General features: G+C 35.8%; 1 protein-coding gene across 4 annotated transcripts in view; it reads left to right on the plus strand.

Annotated features, from left to right (window-relative positions):
* Nucleotides 1-16,614, plus strand: part of TMEM161B (transmembrane protein 161B) — a 92,490-nt gene that overhangs the window by 19,769 nt on the left and 56,107 nt on the right. For 3 of the 4 annotated variants that reach the window (XM_063604405.1, XM_055112224.2, XM_024928937.4), the window contains exon 2: nt 11,184-11,287. The exons of the other annotated variant lie outside the window; for it this stretch is intronic. In XM_063604405.1, coding sequence (XP_063460475.1) covers nt 11,184-11,287 — 104 coding nt within the window. The remainder of the gene's footprint in view (nt 1-11,183; nt 11,288-16,614) is intronic. 4 annotated transcript variants of the gene reach the window in all.

The following is a 16,614-nucleotide window of genomic DNA, read 5'->3' on the forward strand; positions in this document are numbered from 1 at the left end:
TGCTCAAATATTATTTTTAATATGTATATTTATTATTACGTAATATGTTAATCTTGGGTTTTAAGCTCTGTTAAGACAAATTCTTTTATAGTAGCCCTGTTCATTCATTCAACAAGTAATCAAGTGTGCTACTATGAGCCATCAACTATTCTAAATGACATTGCTCTAAGTGTTTGGGATATAACAGTGAACACAAACATCTTTGTGCCAAGTGCCTGATGATAGCCAGGAAGATACTGGATGTATATTAGATAGACAGCATGTTCTTGTTAGTTGAATTTTCATATGCTTTTTCTATTTATAGATATAATTTCTGTGGCGATGTAATTTGGATTTACAGTGATTTTTAACATTGTTTAAGATCATAAATCATTTGTTATATTGATATATAGTTCTTTTTGAAACTACCTTTGCAAAATTATGACAGCAAGAGAAATCTGACATAGTTGACTCCATCTTGCTTCTAACCTCCAGGCTGTTCTAGGTCATTTTTGGGCATTGGCCAGGCTAACCTTGGGAGGCATTTATTTTGTAGTTTAACTTTGAAGCTAGGATGATAATAGTTCCTTCCTAAAACTAATCCCCCCTGTTGAAACCATCTGAAACTGCCTTTTAAGACTAGTGAAAGACCGCAAGATTAGAATTGTGGGAGGAGCTTGAGTTCTGTTAAGATGTAGGTGTAGTTTTTATAATCCCTTATTGCTCAGGAGTCATGTGGCCGGAAGTCACAAGATTTGTGACTTCCCCAATTACTCCTATAGATAACATCACTATTGTAATACCTAAGATTGGTTTTTTTGAGATGTTTTTCAGACTAACCACATGCAGACCCATGATTCATGACTCATCTGGTCCTGTGGCCCAGTTGAGTATATGAGGCAGACTCAGTATATGAGGACCATTTTCTTTACCCCTATGATTTCATCCCCAACTAAGCAGCAGTCTCCATTCCCTAGCCCCCCTGTCCACCAAATTGTCCACAAAAGCTTTAGCCTCTGAGACTTTAGGCAGTGATCAGTCTCACTCAAATCAGTCACTTCTCACTCAAATCAGTCTCACTCAGTCAGTTGAGCCATTTCTTCCATGTGGTTGGCCTTGCATTAATTAAACTCTTTATTGCAGTGCCGTGATCTCTGTAAGTTGATTTTGTCTATGCAGCAGTCAGGAAGAGCCCATCAGGCAATTACACATTTAGGGGCTTGTCCAAGATCTGCCCTTCTGGGTGCCTGTCTGCTATCTGTCAGCCTTCCACTGGTACAATGGAACTGGGAGTGAGCTCGGGCGTTTCTTATTTGTCTCGAACTGAGGGCCATCTCTGATATGGTCTCTGCCAATGAGACGCGGTCAACCCATAGTGCTTGGGCCTAATTGCAGTGAAGAAACAGTTACTGGAAGATGTCTTTAAACTAGGCTGGTGAGTGTACAAAGCACTACCAACATCCTCTTCCTTCTCCTGTTCTGGTTGGCGCCTTTTGGGCCAACCTAGCTCTCCCTAGATTGTACAGAGAGTCTTGGTTTAGGGAGATTTCTCTCCACTTGGATGGAGAACAGGGGCTTGTTTGGAAAAACACTCTTCTGGTCAGGATTCTGGTTCTGAGAGGCCTCTTGTCTGTCTTTGTCTGTGTTCTTATATGTATATCACTCTGGCTGGAATGGGAAATATTAATGATAGGCCTTTTATAGTTCTATGAAATGGAAAAAGGATGATTTTTCTTTTGTAACACGTCTTGGCCCCCACAGCTATAGCAGAGCATGCAGGGTCACCAAAGCCACTCAGGAAGAGGGAACCCAGAAACCTGGCAAGCTAACAAAAGGGTAAGAATTTCTTACCAGCCAGGCTTCTGGTCTCGGTCTCTCTCTCTCTCTCTCTCTCTCTTTCTCTCTCTTTCTCTCTCTTTCTCTCTCTTTCTCTCTCTTTCTCTCTCTCTGTGCAAACTGGCAGAGTGAATGGTAAAAATCACTGTTTGTCTCCTTTGCAAGATTTTGATTAATGGGAAAAAAGATTTATGAGTCTAGTCTTAGGCTGTAATGAATCTGGTGTCTTTCTGTGTTGTTCTATCATGGTGAAAGATACCATAGGATAGAACATAGATATAGGACCCCTGCAAGCCTGCTGGTCCAGCTGGCCCTGCAGATTGGTTAGTTAAAACTTTGTTGTGGGTTCCTGAGGCAAAAATGGGATGAGGTTTCCCTCTCGTCTTCTTCTGTGTCCTTGGAGCTTGACTTTGTGACCACGTGGGGATACTCCCTTGGTCTCTGCCATCTGGAGGTGGGAGTTTTGGGGTTCATGTGAAACAGCTGATCTGAAAGGACTGGAAGTCTGAGAAAGGCCAGCACACTTTCGGCCCCAGTGTATCCAGTCCTTCAGTGAGTTTTGTCTTAAAAGGTCCCATCCCTATGGGCCTTTTATTGTCTTTTGCTATCTTAAGCCCATTCTTTCTGAGAGAATTATTGGGGATAATAATTCTGGGGAGTAGGGATGCTTCCTCTACTCCTTCTCTGGAAATACCTCTTGCTTATATGGTAAAAACCTGGAAAATTACGATCTGAGTTTTAAAAAAAGTTTTTGGGTTGAGTTGCCATTGGAACTAAGTGCACGATTGAAAGAAAAAAAGATTTTAGAAATCTTATATTCCAAACATTTGAAAAGAGGTTAAATAACAGTGTCATGACTAGCCTTGAGAATCCCCTTGTGCAGTTAGAAATGCTTTCCAAGCTCAAAAATGACTGTGCTAGGCTCCTTCTGGGAAGAGTAATGGTGACTGCCCAGCACTGAAGCTCAGTAGCTAAGGCTTTTACCTTTTGTGATGATGGCCTGGATTCAATACCTGGCTTAGGGACTGAGTCCTTTCTAGTTTGACATTTATGAGACATTTTGCCTCTTATTGACCCTTTTCCCTCCCATGGACAGCTTTCCATTTCCTGCTTTCTTTCTGTGGAGGGCATACAGGGCTTTGAGGCCTTTGTATGTAGATGGTTAGCTGGGAAACTGAGACTCTGGAGAATGTGGCCAGACCGAAATGTGAGTTGTACCCAGTTTGCGTGGCAAAACTTTCCTTTCTTTGTGCTACTTTTGCCATTTGTAAAACCTCTTTCCATTTCTTTGGAAATACCTAGTGTGTCAGTGGTTAAGTCATAATCTTAGTTAAGGCTTACTGGGGAAAAAAAAAGAAGGCTTAAAAGCCAGAGGTGTCATCTGTTTGTCCTGGCTAGAGTGTGGTAAACAGAGATTTAAAAGGATTTCCTTAAAAGAGCTCTATGGTTAAAAGTCAGGTTAATTAAAAGCTGGTAGGTAAGCTATACATATATTTAAAAGGCCTTTATAAGCTTTTTTGTCTTCTTGGATCTTGTTTTTTTGAGGAAAAGTTGTTTTTTTTTTTTTCTCAGTCGACTGAATTGTTTCTCCATTTGCTTCTGTCTGTCCTCTTACTACCCGTGATGCCCACATGAGATAACCTAAGGCAATTTCTAGCAGCCTGGGTCTCCTTGGGAAAAACAGAGGTACCACAATTTTGGAAGAAACCTCTGTTTTCCTCATGGAACCGCAAGAATTGTAAGCAGAGCGATCCCTCTCAGAATCAAAGTTGCTGCTCTGTTTTGTGTAGTGTTATCTGACTTTTTTTACTTTTGGGGACATCAGAAATTACTTGGCATTATGAGAGAACTTTTAGCTTGGTGTGTAATAGCCAGGTAGGCGATATACTTTTAGGGATGGCTAATGGCAGTTACACAGGGGATATTCAGGTTTTTGCATGTTTAGATAAGAAAAGCATGCTTTTGACCACCTGGAAGGTATGGAAACATCCTACCTCCCGCTGAGAAGTAAGACTCCTGTGGGAAGAATGGGCTGATTGGCTTGGGGCTGGCCACCAGCCTTGGAAAAATGTCCTTGCAGTGAAATTCACTATTTTGTTCTGTAGTGTTTCTGTCTTTTGGGGACCCAGGATTTGGTGTAAAAATGGGATCCTTGATTTTTATCTGGATCTTTCCATGTGAGGCAGATATCACCGATGATTCTCAAAACTTCAGTCCACTGTGTCTTGACTCATGCATTACCTTCCAAAATGCCCTTTTACACCTTTTTGCTCTCAATAATTTCTCATAGAATCCTCTTCCTGTCTTATTACATTGTATTGTAAGCAATTACAGTTGCAGTACCATTACAATTGTATTGTAATGTGTGCTTTTCCCCCATTGTTAGTGGTCCAGTGCCCCACACATGTAGTTTGTTGTTCAATAAATGTTCATTGAATACACCAAATAGACCGGTGAAAAAAGCATTGAGTTGGAAATTGTCTGGGTGCCAGATACATCAGTAACCGGGTAGTTGAGTGATGTTTGTTGTTTGGACCCTGTTTTCCTTATACATAAATTGTTCAAAGATGGTTTGTTTAAATACATCTAGTGTGAATTCTAAGTTTTATGTGAACTTGGGTTGAAATGGCAGTTTACATCTTCTTTTGGAGTATAAATTATATGAGCATCCCTAAGAAGTCTGTCTCAACATATCTTGCTGTCTCTAAAACATGTAAACAGTCAAGAAACAAATGAATAGGAAGGTCATTGGGATATAATATCCTCTTTTTTATTTTCTCTTTTCTAACATATTTAGGGAGATAACTGAAACCATTTAGGGTGGTCTGAGTCCCAAGTATATATGCAGATATGCCTTTCAATAGTAAACAATGTATGCTTTGTTTTGATCTGTCAGCAGGAGAGCTAGTTTAATGAAACATAAATGTCAACTCTTGAGGTTGACACAGTACTCAAAGTTTGAATTTATAAATTGCAGCACGTTTGTATTTAAGTTTTTAGAGTTTTATTTTCAGTATTAATAAAGCAAGACAAAATACTGTTATTTGGTACATTTTAATTCTTGGAGAATTGTTTAATTTTTCTTGTTAAGAATTTTTGTAACCTTCCAAGAAACTATTACTGACAACAATTGTAAGGATCATTCTTTTAGAGACTAAAGGCAGATAAGTTTTTCTTGCTCTTCATGGCCTTAGGTTAATAGATGTGGAAAGGTTGAAACCTGTTACCCCAATGTTTCACCCTTCTTGGGTGCTTATGAGCTATTTTTTAAATGGCTTTCCCCAGTTCCAGTTATCAAGAGAATCAGTGCCTAGAGGCATTGAATCCAGACAGAAACCATCTCTTTGGTCAGTTATTGTTTTGAAGCGTTAATAAAACCATTAAGGCTACTTGAATCAATGACCCATATGGTTGTGTGTTTGAGACCTCAGCCATGATAGACTTGGTATTTTCATTGCATCTCTGCTCATTTGACCAGTTTTCTATTGTGAAATTTATGTTTAAGATTATGGATAAATTTATTTAAGCATTCTCCTTTAATTAAAAATTATGAAGAATATTCAGGATATTTGATATTTGAACATTTCAAAGTTCTGCTTTTGTATAAACTTATACAGTGACACTAAATTGGTTGGTGAAGACAGGTTATTAGAATGGTTTGTTTTTGAATTTTAAATGATTGTGTTTCTTAGTTAATGAATTGGCTACTTTATACATTAATACATTAATCCCTGGCATGTACACTGTAATTGTCAATTGCATAGTAATATCTTAAAAATTGATTTTAAGTTCAACATTAATAATATATTAAATTGATAATACATATAATTCTCTAAAATGATTGCTATTTTGAAAGTATATTCTGAGGATTCGTTTTTAAATTTACATGAAAAGGAGCAACTGGTGAAATATTTTCCACATAATTTAAAAATTATGTCTCCAAAAACTTATGTAGATTAGATTCCTGTATTGGTATAAAAGTTACTTTTTTTTTTCAGTAGCACATATTTAGTCATCTAAGAGCAGATACATTGTAGGATAGATCTGTTGACTTATATAGAAGAATATAATAATATATTTATTTAGCATAGTATTCAGATGATGTTTTGGGAAATTATTTTCAGCCTCATTTAAGAAGAGGGAAATGGCATAGTAAAGAGATAGAGTGAGGTTACATTTTTGTATTGAACATTATTTTAGTCAAACATTAACACTGAGAATGTACTATGATGTTTGCCTTTCTTAGGGTCATTCTGTTTAATTTCTTCTTTGCTTTTATGTTTGATCAGTCTCTGAGTTCTTCAACAATGTCTCTAAAATGTATTTCTCTTCTGGGTACTGAAGATACCACTGTAATTTAAAGTTTCGTAATTTCTTGTCTGGATTATTACAGAAAGCTAGTTGGTATTTCCTAATTCTAGTCAATCCAGCTCACTGATTTTTGCTTGTTTGTTTTTGCCTTAACATAAATTTACATCTTTAAAGGTATATCTGTCAACAGTATCTCATCATGTTTGGTGATTTGGAGGAAGGGGAGAGTTGGGCAAGATGCCCTCTTCCCCAGTTTATATACTGCCTCATATGTATCTTCCAGCTCAGTCTTTCTGAAATACCATTTAACAGTTATAACTAGTAGTTGTGACTGAGACATAATTTTTGCTGTTAAGGAGCAGAAATCATATACTTTTAATAAATTATTATATATGTTTGTGAGAGATTTTACTGAATTATGACCTTGAAGATTCCGTGTAATGCTGTTAGTTCTTTCAAAGCTAGGTTGATGTTGCCATTGTTTACAAAACTTCCCATGACTACAAAATGATCTCTTGCTTTTAAGTCTGTAATCTCAGGTAGACCAACCTTCTGGCATACTTACTAATGTATTTCTTGGTCTTGTTCTGCCTGAAAGAGTTCTTTGTAATGGCATTCATTGTATGGAGATTGTAGAACTTCTATCAGAAACTCACAGAAAACAGGATAGTAAATTCAAATGATAGGAAATGTGAAAGAAAAGGGTAAAAAATGCAACCTTTGATGTTAGGTCAGTAGAAAAATGAACTGAACTTTAACCTAGTTGATAGAGTTTAAGACATTAAAATATCCACAAATAAAACCATAATTGAGTCAGGTTTGGCAGACATTTTAAAAACAGTTGGGTAACATGATACCTCTAGTTTTGTTCTTTTTATCCCTGTTTGCAAATGACATGATTCCATATCTAGAAAACCCCATAGTCTGTGCCCAAAAGCTCCTTAATCTGACACACAACTTGAGCAAAGTTTCAGAACACAAAATCAATGTATAAAAATCAGTAGCATTCCTATACATCAACTCCAAGTTGAGAGCCAGGTCACGAATGCAATCTGACTCACAATAGCCACAAAAAGAGTAAAATTCCTAGGATTACAGCTAACTAAGGAGGTGAAAGACCTGTATAACCGGAATTACAAAATACTGCTCAAAGAAATCAGAGATAACATAAACAAATGGAAAAGAATTCCATGCTCATGGACAGGAAGAATTAATATTGTCCAAATGGCCATACTGCCCAAAGCAATGTGCAGATTCAGTGCTATTCCTATCAAAACTGCCAATGACATTCTTCACAGAATTAGAAAAAACTATTTTAAAGTTCATATGGAACCAAAAAAGCTCAAATAGCTATGGCACTCCTAAGCAAAAAAAAAAAAAAAAAAAACAAAGCTGGAGGCATCACATTATTCGACTTCAAATTATACCACAAGGCTGTAGTAACCAAAACGTTGTGGTAGTGGTACAAAAATAGACACATAGGCCTATGGAGCAGCATAGGGAACTCAGAAATAATGCCACACACCTACAACCATGTGATCTTTGACAAAATCAACAAAAACAAGCAATGGGGAAAGATTTCCTGCGCAGTAAATTGTACTGGGATAACTGGCAAGCCATATGCAGATGATTAAAGCTAGACCCCTTCCTTACACCATGTACAAAAATCAACTTAAGATGGATTAAAAACTTAAACCTAAAATCAAAAACCAATAAAAACCCTGGAAGATAACCTGGGAAATACTATCCTGGACATAAGACCTGGGAAAGACTTCCTGACAAAGATGCCAAAAGCAATTGCAGCAATAACAAAAATTGGCAGATGGGACCTAATTATACTCTTTTAAAGAGCTTCTGCACGGTAAAGGAAACTATCAACAAACAACAGACAACCTGCAGAATGAGAGAAAATATTTGCAAACTATAGATCTGGCAAAGGTGTAATATTCTGAATGTATAAGGAACTTAAACAAATTTACAAGCAAAAACCAGACAACCCAATCAAAAGGTGGGCAAAGGACATGAACAGATACCTTTCAAAAAAAGTGGGCAAGGAACACAAACAGACAGCTTTCAAACGGAGACATTTATGTGGCCAATAAACATATGAAAAAATGCTAAACATCACTAATCATTAGGGAAATGTAAATCAAAACCACAGTGAGATACCATCTCACACCAGTCAAGATGGCTGTTAATAAAAAGTCAAAAATAGCAGATGCTGGTGAGGTTATGGAGATAAGGAATCACTTATGCTCTGCTGGTGGGAATGCAAATTAGTTCAGCCATTGTGCAAAGCAGTTTGGCGACTTCTCAAATAACTTAAAACAGATTACCATTTGACCCAGTAATCCCATTATTGGATATACATTCGAAGGACTATAAATCATTCTACTGTAAACACACATGCATGTGTATGTTCATTGCAGCACTATTCACAATAGCAAAGACATGGAATCAACCTAAATGCCCATCAGTGGTAGATTGGATAAAGAAAATGTGGTATTAAATACATATATACCATGGAATACTATCCAGCCATTGAAAGAATGGGATCATTTCCTTTGAAGCAACATGGATAGAGTTTGAGGCCTTTATCCTAAGCAAACTTATGCAGGAACAGAAAACCAAATACCGCATGTTTTCATTTATAAGTGAGAGCTAAACACTGAGTACACATTAACACAAAGAAGGGAACAACATACACTAGGGCCTACTTGAGGATGGAAGGTAGGAGGAGGGTGATGACTGAAAAACTACCTATCAGGTACTATGCTCATTATCTAGGTGATGAAATAATTTGTACCCCAGACCACTGTGACATGCAATTTACCTATATAATAAACCTGCACACATATCCCTGAACCTAAAATAAAAGTTAAATAAAGAAATAAAATGGTCCTGTTTAAGAACCATTTTTAATTTCTTTTTTGAGAACTGTCTGTACATATTTTTTCTTTTTTAAATTAGGCAATTGATCTTTTACTAATTAATTTATAATCTCTATAATATCCAATAAGTAAATTAGCTCTTTTTGGTGAGTTATACTTTTCCCCAGTTTATCTTTTTACATTGTTTATATTATAGTTTCTTCATGCAGAAATTTTATTTTATTTTTTTCAACTTGTTTTAGTCTTCTTTTATCATTTAGGAGACTGCTGTCTCTTTTTGAAAGTCTTTATTCTTGACATCATAAGAAAAATTGTGTCTTCTAGTAGTGATAATAACAATGACAATAAAAACAAATAGTACTAACATAACTCTGTACCAGGCACAATTTCTAATCACAGCTTGATGAAGTAGATGGAATTTCTAACTCAATTTTATAGAAGGGGAACTAGACTTGCAGAATGTTTGATTAAATAACATGTCCAAAGTCATGTAGCTAGTAGGTGATGGAGACCAGCTTCTAACTCACGCAGTTTGGGTTCAGAATCCATTCTCTTAAACCAATAGGCATATTGTTTTTTCTTCTTAAATTTTTTAAACATTTTTAAGTGCTTTTTTGGTATAGAAGGTTTGAGGTAGGAATTCAACTTTACTTTTGGAGTGCTTGGCTAGAGGAAGAGCCAGCAAATGGGAGGATAAAGGATTGATCATCAATGTAGTAATAAAGCAAGGAATGTGGTGTACCATGTAGGATACTGCTGAGATTTAAGTTGAGGAAAAATAATTTGTCAAGATGGAGTGAATCTTCCTTTATGGTATATGTTTCAGTGGAATATGCTGAAGTAGAAATCAGATGGATACTGTGTGGGAGATATGAGAAAATGGAAACAGTGAGAACAAGTCTTGAAAAGTGGCTGTGAATATGAGGTTGAGAGAATGCTGTCGAATGGGGAAATTACTGTTATTCTCTAGAAAAAATGAAAGAGACTTACAGGTATTACACAATGCTGATAGGAAGGATTCAAAATAGAAAATAGATTAAAGAAGATAGAGGAAGACTATTCAATAGCGGAAGTTCCTGAAAATCAAAGAGAGTGGGCTCTAAAGCACAGATAGAGAGATTTGCTTTCTATAGAAGATGCTCTATTATTTCTGGGGTATAAGAAAAGACAGATGTAGATATAAGTGACTTTGTGAGCTTATTGGTGGGAAGTGAGAGGGTTCCCATTTGATTGTATCTATTTTTCCTGTAAAGTAGATGTCCTCTACCGAGTGGAGAGTTAGACGTTTGAAGGGGGTTGGAGATGTGAAAAGAGGAAAGAAGGTTTGAATTAGCCATCATGGAGAATATGGGAAGGATTGATGAGAGTAAACTAAGAGGATTGTTGGACATTAAGACCCATTCACTGGAAGTGGGTGGTAACAGCATGAGTTCAGTTTTCTTTATTAGTGACTTTCAGGCCAGTTCTGCCATCACACTTCGTATAGTTAATGGTTTGTGATCACTACCACCTAGGATTAAAACCAGGCATATTACTTTTAAAGCTTGTCAAGCTAATGTTTTTAGTGTGTAGAGTAAATTGGAGAAGGATGAAGAAATCACTTTCCACTTCATTTTGATATCCTTAATTTATGCAGAACATTTCTTGAGAATAGATTATAGATGTGTATACTAATTCATTTTAAGTTTATATTAGACTATGTGATCTTGAATACCTAATTGCCAGAATTTAACAGTTGTCCCTCAGTATCCACACAGGGGATTTGTCCCAGGACCACCCCATACCAAAATCTGAGGATGCTCAAGTCCCTTATATAAAATGACATAGTATTTGCATATAACCTATGCACGTCCTCCTATACACTTGAAATCGTCTCTAGATTACTTATAATACCTAATACAATGTAAATGCTATGTTAATAGTTATACTCTATTTTTAAAATTTGTAGTATATTTTTAATTGTATTATTTTTTACTGTATTTTTTTCCTGCATATTTTTGATCTGCAGTTGTGGAGCCTGCAGATATGGAGGGCTGAGAGTAATGTATTTTAATAGTAAACTCATTTTTCTTAAAATGTAATTTTCAAAATGTACAGAAAGTTTTCCAGCAATGTCCCCAAATCCAAATTCATTCATTATTAAATTTGTTTGTTTTTTTTACACAGGGTGTGATAGGTATACAGCTGGTTGTTACCATGGTGATGGCCAGTGTCATGCAGAAGATTATACCTCACTATTCTCTTGCTCGATGGCTACTCTGTAATGGCAGGTAAGGCAAGGATAGGCTGATTTCAACTGACACTTTCAATCTCTAGTTTACCAAACTGATTAAATTCCTAGTTACTGTTTCTAAAACTTTAACAAAGGGAAGTCATAAGAAAAATCTAGCTTTCTTATTTCTCTTAAAAAATTAATTTTTTTTTTTGGAGACAAGACCTTGCTATGTTGCCCAGGCTATTCTTCAACTCCTGGCCTCAAGCAAATTCTCCCACCTCGGCTTCCCAAAGTTCTGGGATTGCCTCATTATAGCTTCCTTATTACTCTTAGTTTGAGATATTAGTAGTTTATCTGTTTAGCACAAAGGTAATAGGGTCATGGACAAGAATTCAGTCCTCCCACCCCTACCTTCTTTCTTTTTCGGTCTGTGGGCACTGAAAACACCACATATTTTTCTAATTACCTTTAAAAAATTTGATCAACAAGGGGGTGAGAAATTGTAAATCCAAGTGCTTAAGTATTTTTGCCATTGTTCGAAGAAAATACTGAAAGCATATATTCTATTGGTGGCTCAGTCCAGAATTTATTATAATACAGATATTAGGAGTTCATAGTTTTACTGCAAAGAATTTTAAACTGTTTAATTTAGCAAGGAGGGGGATAAAGTTATGTTGTGGGATTTTAACTTTGTCTACTACACCATAGGCTCACAATCCCTACTCCTTCCACAAAGGAGCTAAGTAGGCTTGCTGAAACATGTACCTCCCACCCCCCAACAAAATTAGATTAAAAAAGTATAGATATAGATACAGTGGGGAGAAATCAAGGAAAGTCTGCACACAGAAAAACATGCCAAAATCCTGTGTAGTTGTGAAAGGTAAGTGATAAATTTGGTACCATGACTATTTATTTCAATTGTTCATTTCAGTTAAATAACCAAATTTTGTTACTGCTTTCTTTTGGTTAGGCCTATTGAAGTTAGAAAAACAATGGATACCTGTCCTAGTAATGATTTCATGTTCTACAAGACAAATACGCTTTTCATTCAGGGTCATCCCATTTACAAAGCTTAAATTTCCTTCACATAATTTATTTTCTATTTTAAATTATTTGTATTCTTCTCTATGCTTTCTACTTTTTCCATATTGATGTTTAATATTGAAAAATATTACTCAGACTGCTTTAAAATTTTTTTGGAACAATGTGATACACAGGTGTGTGTGTGTATACTGAATGTGTGAGAGAGCTGTTCACAAATGCACATTTTGAGGAGCAAAATAAATAATGGCTAAAGTTTTGGTAAAGTGTAAAATAAGTGAAAATAATCTTTAACTATTTTTTTACTGTGTAGGCTTAATATGCCTGTGCAATCTTGTTTACTGATTTAGCTTAGCAAAACCATTTTCGAAGATCAGGAAAAGATAAACATGAGCTGGGCAAATTATCATTAATTTGAAGTAAAAAGGGTCTCAGTAAACTAAGTAACATACATTAAGGCAGCTTACTATCTCCTGAGAATTGCGTGTTTCTAAACTATGTTTATGATGTAATGTCACTTCCTTATCTCCTTTGTCTGTAAAGACCTTGACAATCTTGTCCCATTTTAGTGTACATGCATTTTCATCTTGTTACATATTCTGTTTTCCATCTATTTCTATAAAATTTATACTCACTAGTGAAAACTAAAGCCTGAGAGATCAAAAAGCTGATTATCTTTATTAATATTGGAAGATTTATATTTAAAATCTTTTTCTGATCAGAATGTGTCGTAAGTATACATAGATAATTTGAGAGTAAGCTTAGCCTTTAAAAAGAAACACGAAATTGGTTTTCTTTGTGATCTTGACTTGCTTTTGTAAATGGATTAACTTTTGTGTTAATTAATGCTGCCTGTAATGCCATATCAGGTTCTAAGGATATCGAGAAAGTCTAGTAGTGGTTACTTTTCTGCTATAGGTAGTTTCATTTCCTCTCAATTTTGTTTTGTTTTGTTTTTAAGATTATCTACCTTTTTTAATGTTAAGTCCTGAAATTTTGAGGTCATGTTGTCATTTATCTCAATCGAATTAGATTATTGATTTTATCCTTTTGGCATAATTATTGTTTTATGAGCCTTTTGTAATATATAATGATACTGTTTTAATAGAAAAAAACCTAAAATTATAAATTGCCTATGTAAAAATATTACTGATCAGAAATGACAGTTTGCATTTTAAATCATATGATGCAGTTGGGTTGAAGAGAGAAATCCGAGGGCATTCTTTAGGGTCTATAAAGTGCTTAAAGGAATTTAAGGAGAGGATCATGAATTTTTTTTTACAACTATGAATAGTGTAGGATGGCTTGGGAGTGACTATATTGAATAGAACTATTTAAAAGAACTATTCAAGTAAATAGATGTGTAGATAACATGAGAGATTAATCATGAGTATGACAGAAGAAATTTGTTTCTGTATATATCATGTTAATATTCATTTATTCCATTGGTATCCTAAATTGTAAATAAATGTTCTTTTTTTTTGTTATGGCTTCTCTTTTGGTGTCAGTTAATCTGTCCTGTCTCTCATTGACCTCTTTCCCTTTGAAATGGAGAGTTTGAAGTTGCAGCTGATTGTAGTGCAGTTCACCCTCCATATTTCTGGATTCAGCCAATCATGGATCAAAAATACTCAGAAAAAAAATACAAGTTTAAGTTAAAAAAATACACTATAAAAGCTATATAGCATCTGTGTTGTATTAGGTATTATGAGAAACCTAGAGATTATTTAATATATAAAGGAGAATGTGCGTAGTTTTTATGCAAATAAAAACTTTTGTATAAGGAGTTTTAGCATCTTTGCATTTTGGTATCCTGGAAGGGGTGTTGGGAGTATTGGATGGTCCCCCACCTACCCCCAGTTTCCCTCAGATACCTGGGGACAATTGTATGTCGACTTAATGAGTAAGCCATTTTCCTGAAAGAGTTAATACCTTGACAAAATAAGCAATTATACTTGAAGGAATAAGCAGCTTTTACTTACAAATTAGCGGTTTGTTGATTTTTAATATTAAAAAATTGACTAATTTTGTAGCTCTTGTTAAATAACACATATTGCTATTAGTATTTTTTTTTTTAGACTGTTCTTTTAAACGTTTTTTTAAAAAGAAACTGTATAGTAGTCTGGTTTAACTCTATTAATATTACCCTTATAATTGTTTAAAATTTTATACTGATACAATTTTTTAAATGTTTTGTTTCATTTAGATCTGTTCATTGAGCTAGGGAGGTGTGGTGATATGTTACAACTTCCAAAATCTCAGTGTTATAAAATTAATGGAAGTTTCTCAGTTTCTTCAGACAGGAAGCAGGGTCAAATGGGGAATCAGAAAGGGATTGGGCAGCTCTCCAGGTAGGTCCCTCACAAAATGATGACTCAAGGGCTCAGCTATCCTCTGAGCTATCCTTCTTCCCTTAGGACTCCTCTGTTCCCCCTGCTACCTTGGAGTCCCCTGCTAGATTGCTGTGCCAGTTGGTGAGTGAAGAGAGAGTGAGCGGTGGATCTTTCAGGAGATTCTTAAGTGTCAAACTTAGAAGTAGATACATCATTTTTGCCCACATTACGTAGGCTGGGGCCTTGTGACTAGTTCTGGCCAAAGTGCAGGGGAGGCTGGGAAATAATACTTATGATATAAAAAACAAGATTGGTGAGTACCTAGTTACTTTCTGCCATAGGTGATATTATCTCCATTTTTACAAATGACAAAACAAGTTTTAAATGATTTACTCAGTTTCACACACTGATAAATGAAACAGATCCAGACCTCTTATCCTGAAAGTCTGATTCACAGTCTAGTATTTATGTGATTTATGGCTGCTCATCAGTTCCGCATCTTGTCCTGGAACTGTCATACTTGAATAGAGTTTTAAATTTGGTTGGGGAGACAAATACAACTTTTCTACAATCACTGTGACTTTTGTTGGCAGTTTACGGAGTAATTTATTTAAATTATTTTCCTTTTCTATTTTGTTTTTCAAGCCATACTTCGTCTTTTAGAATATATCCTATAGGTTATAAGTAGTATGCAGTTCACTTGCTATGTTCTTATGGATTCTCCATGACAACATAATCAGCTTTTATTTTAAATTAAATTAAAAGGCACATCAGCATTTGATTACCAAAAGCATGCTAAGTATTAAGTAGAGTTTAAGAATCTAATGCCCTCACACTGTCTCTTTCTCTTTCCTTCCTAAAAGGGAAGAAAAATCCTTAGAAGTTGCTTCTCTGTTGTGAACTGCTTTCCCTCATATAAGGAACACTTGTTCTAACAGTTGGTCATATCAGTTAAAGACGTTCTTATCATGTCCCACATACCACTGATTTGTAGCCAAAGTATTCACTACTTTGTATTGTAATAAAAGTTCCTTTTTGTTTTGAAGTTTGCTTGGCCCCTCTTTTCTTGGAGAGGTAAGTGTTAGGTTATATTCTTTGTACATTTGAATAGTGGGTTTTGCATGAGGAGTTGGATACTGCTTTTTCTCTGTGATAGCTTCCTTGCTGAACCTGCTTTCTGTTTTTTCTAATTGCTCAGTTCAAACCTCATGCATTTTTCTCTACCCCTTTATCTTCTGAAGTCTAGTTTGGTCTGCTGCTTCCCTTCATAAGTCCCTCACTGAAAATATATTATGGTCAGATTTATTCTGATTTTTGTCTCATCCCATATCGGTTAAAGAGGGTGTTATAACACCTTCATATCCAATTGCTCTAATTCTTTTTGCCTGTTCTTTATTGCATGTTGCCTGATCCAGTAATCTGCAAGTTCCCTTTGATGAGAGAAACCTACCATTCAGATGCACAGTAGGTGGGACCTATGACCTAAGGGAAAAGTTTAAACCTTCAGCTACTACCCTTAACGGAATGCCTGAGTCCTTGCTCTCCTCACCTTAGCGTTTTTAACTTCCAGTTCCAGAATGTTCATGATATTCTATCAAAATTTCTAACAAGTGTATATAATGTGTACAACAAATAGTATTTTAGCTACTTGCGCTGAAAGATTGTCTAGGTTTTAAGTGGTATTTGTTTTTGCTTAAGCCTCCCCTCCACTGGTCAAAATTATAGATTTAGAATGGAGACTAAAACTGTCATTAGTGACTGTTTTAGTAGGTTAGGGCTGCTATTACAAAGTACCATAGACTGGGTGGCTTCTCAACAGCAGAAATGTATTTCTCAGTTCTGGGGGCTGGAAGTCTGAGGTCAGCATGCTAGTATGGTCAGGTTCTGGTAAGGACCCTCTCTCAGGTTGCAGACTGCTTACTTCTTGTATCACCACCTGGTGGAAAGAGAACAAGCTAGTTCTCTGACCTCCTTTTAAAAGGGCAGTAATCCTATTAATGAGGGCTCC

The sequence above is a fragment of the Pan paniscus genome, chromosome 4 (assembly GCF_029289425.2).
Source record: "Pan paniscus chromosome 4, NHGRI_mPanPan1-v2.0_pri, whole genome shotgun sequence".
Taxonomy (NCBI): Eukaryota; Metazoa; Chordata; class Mammalia; order Primates; family Hominidae; genus Pan; species Pan paniscus.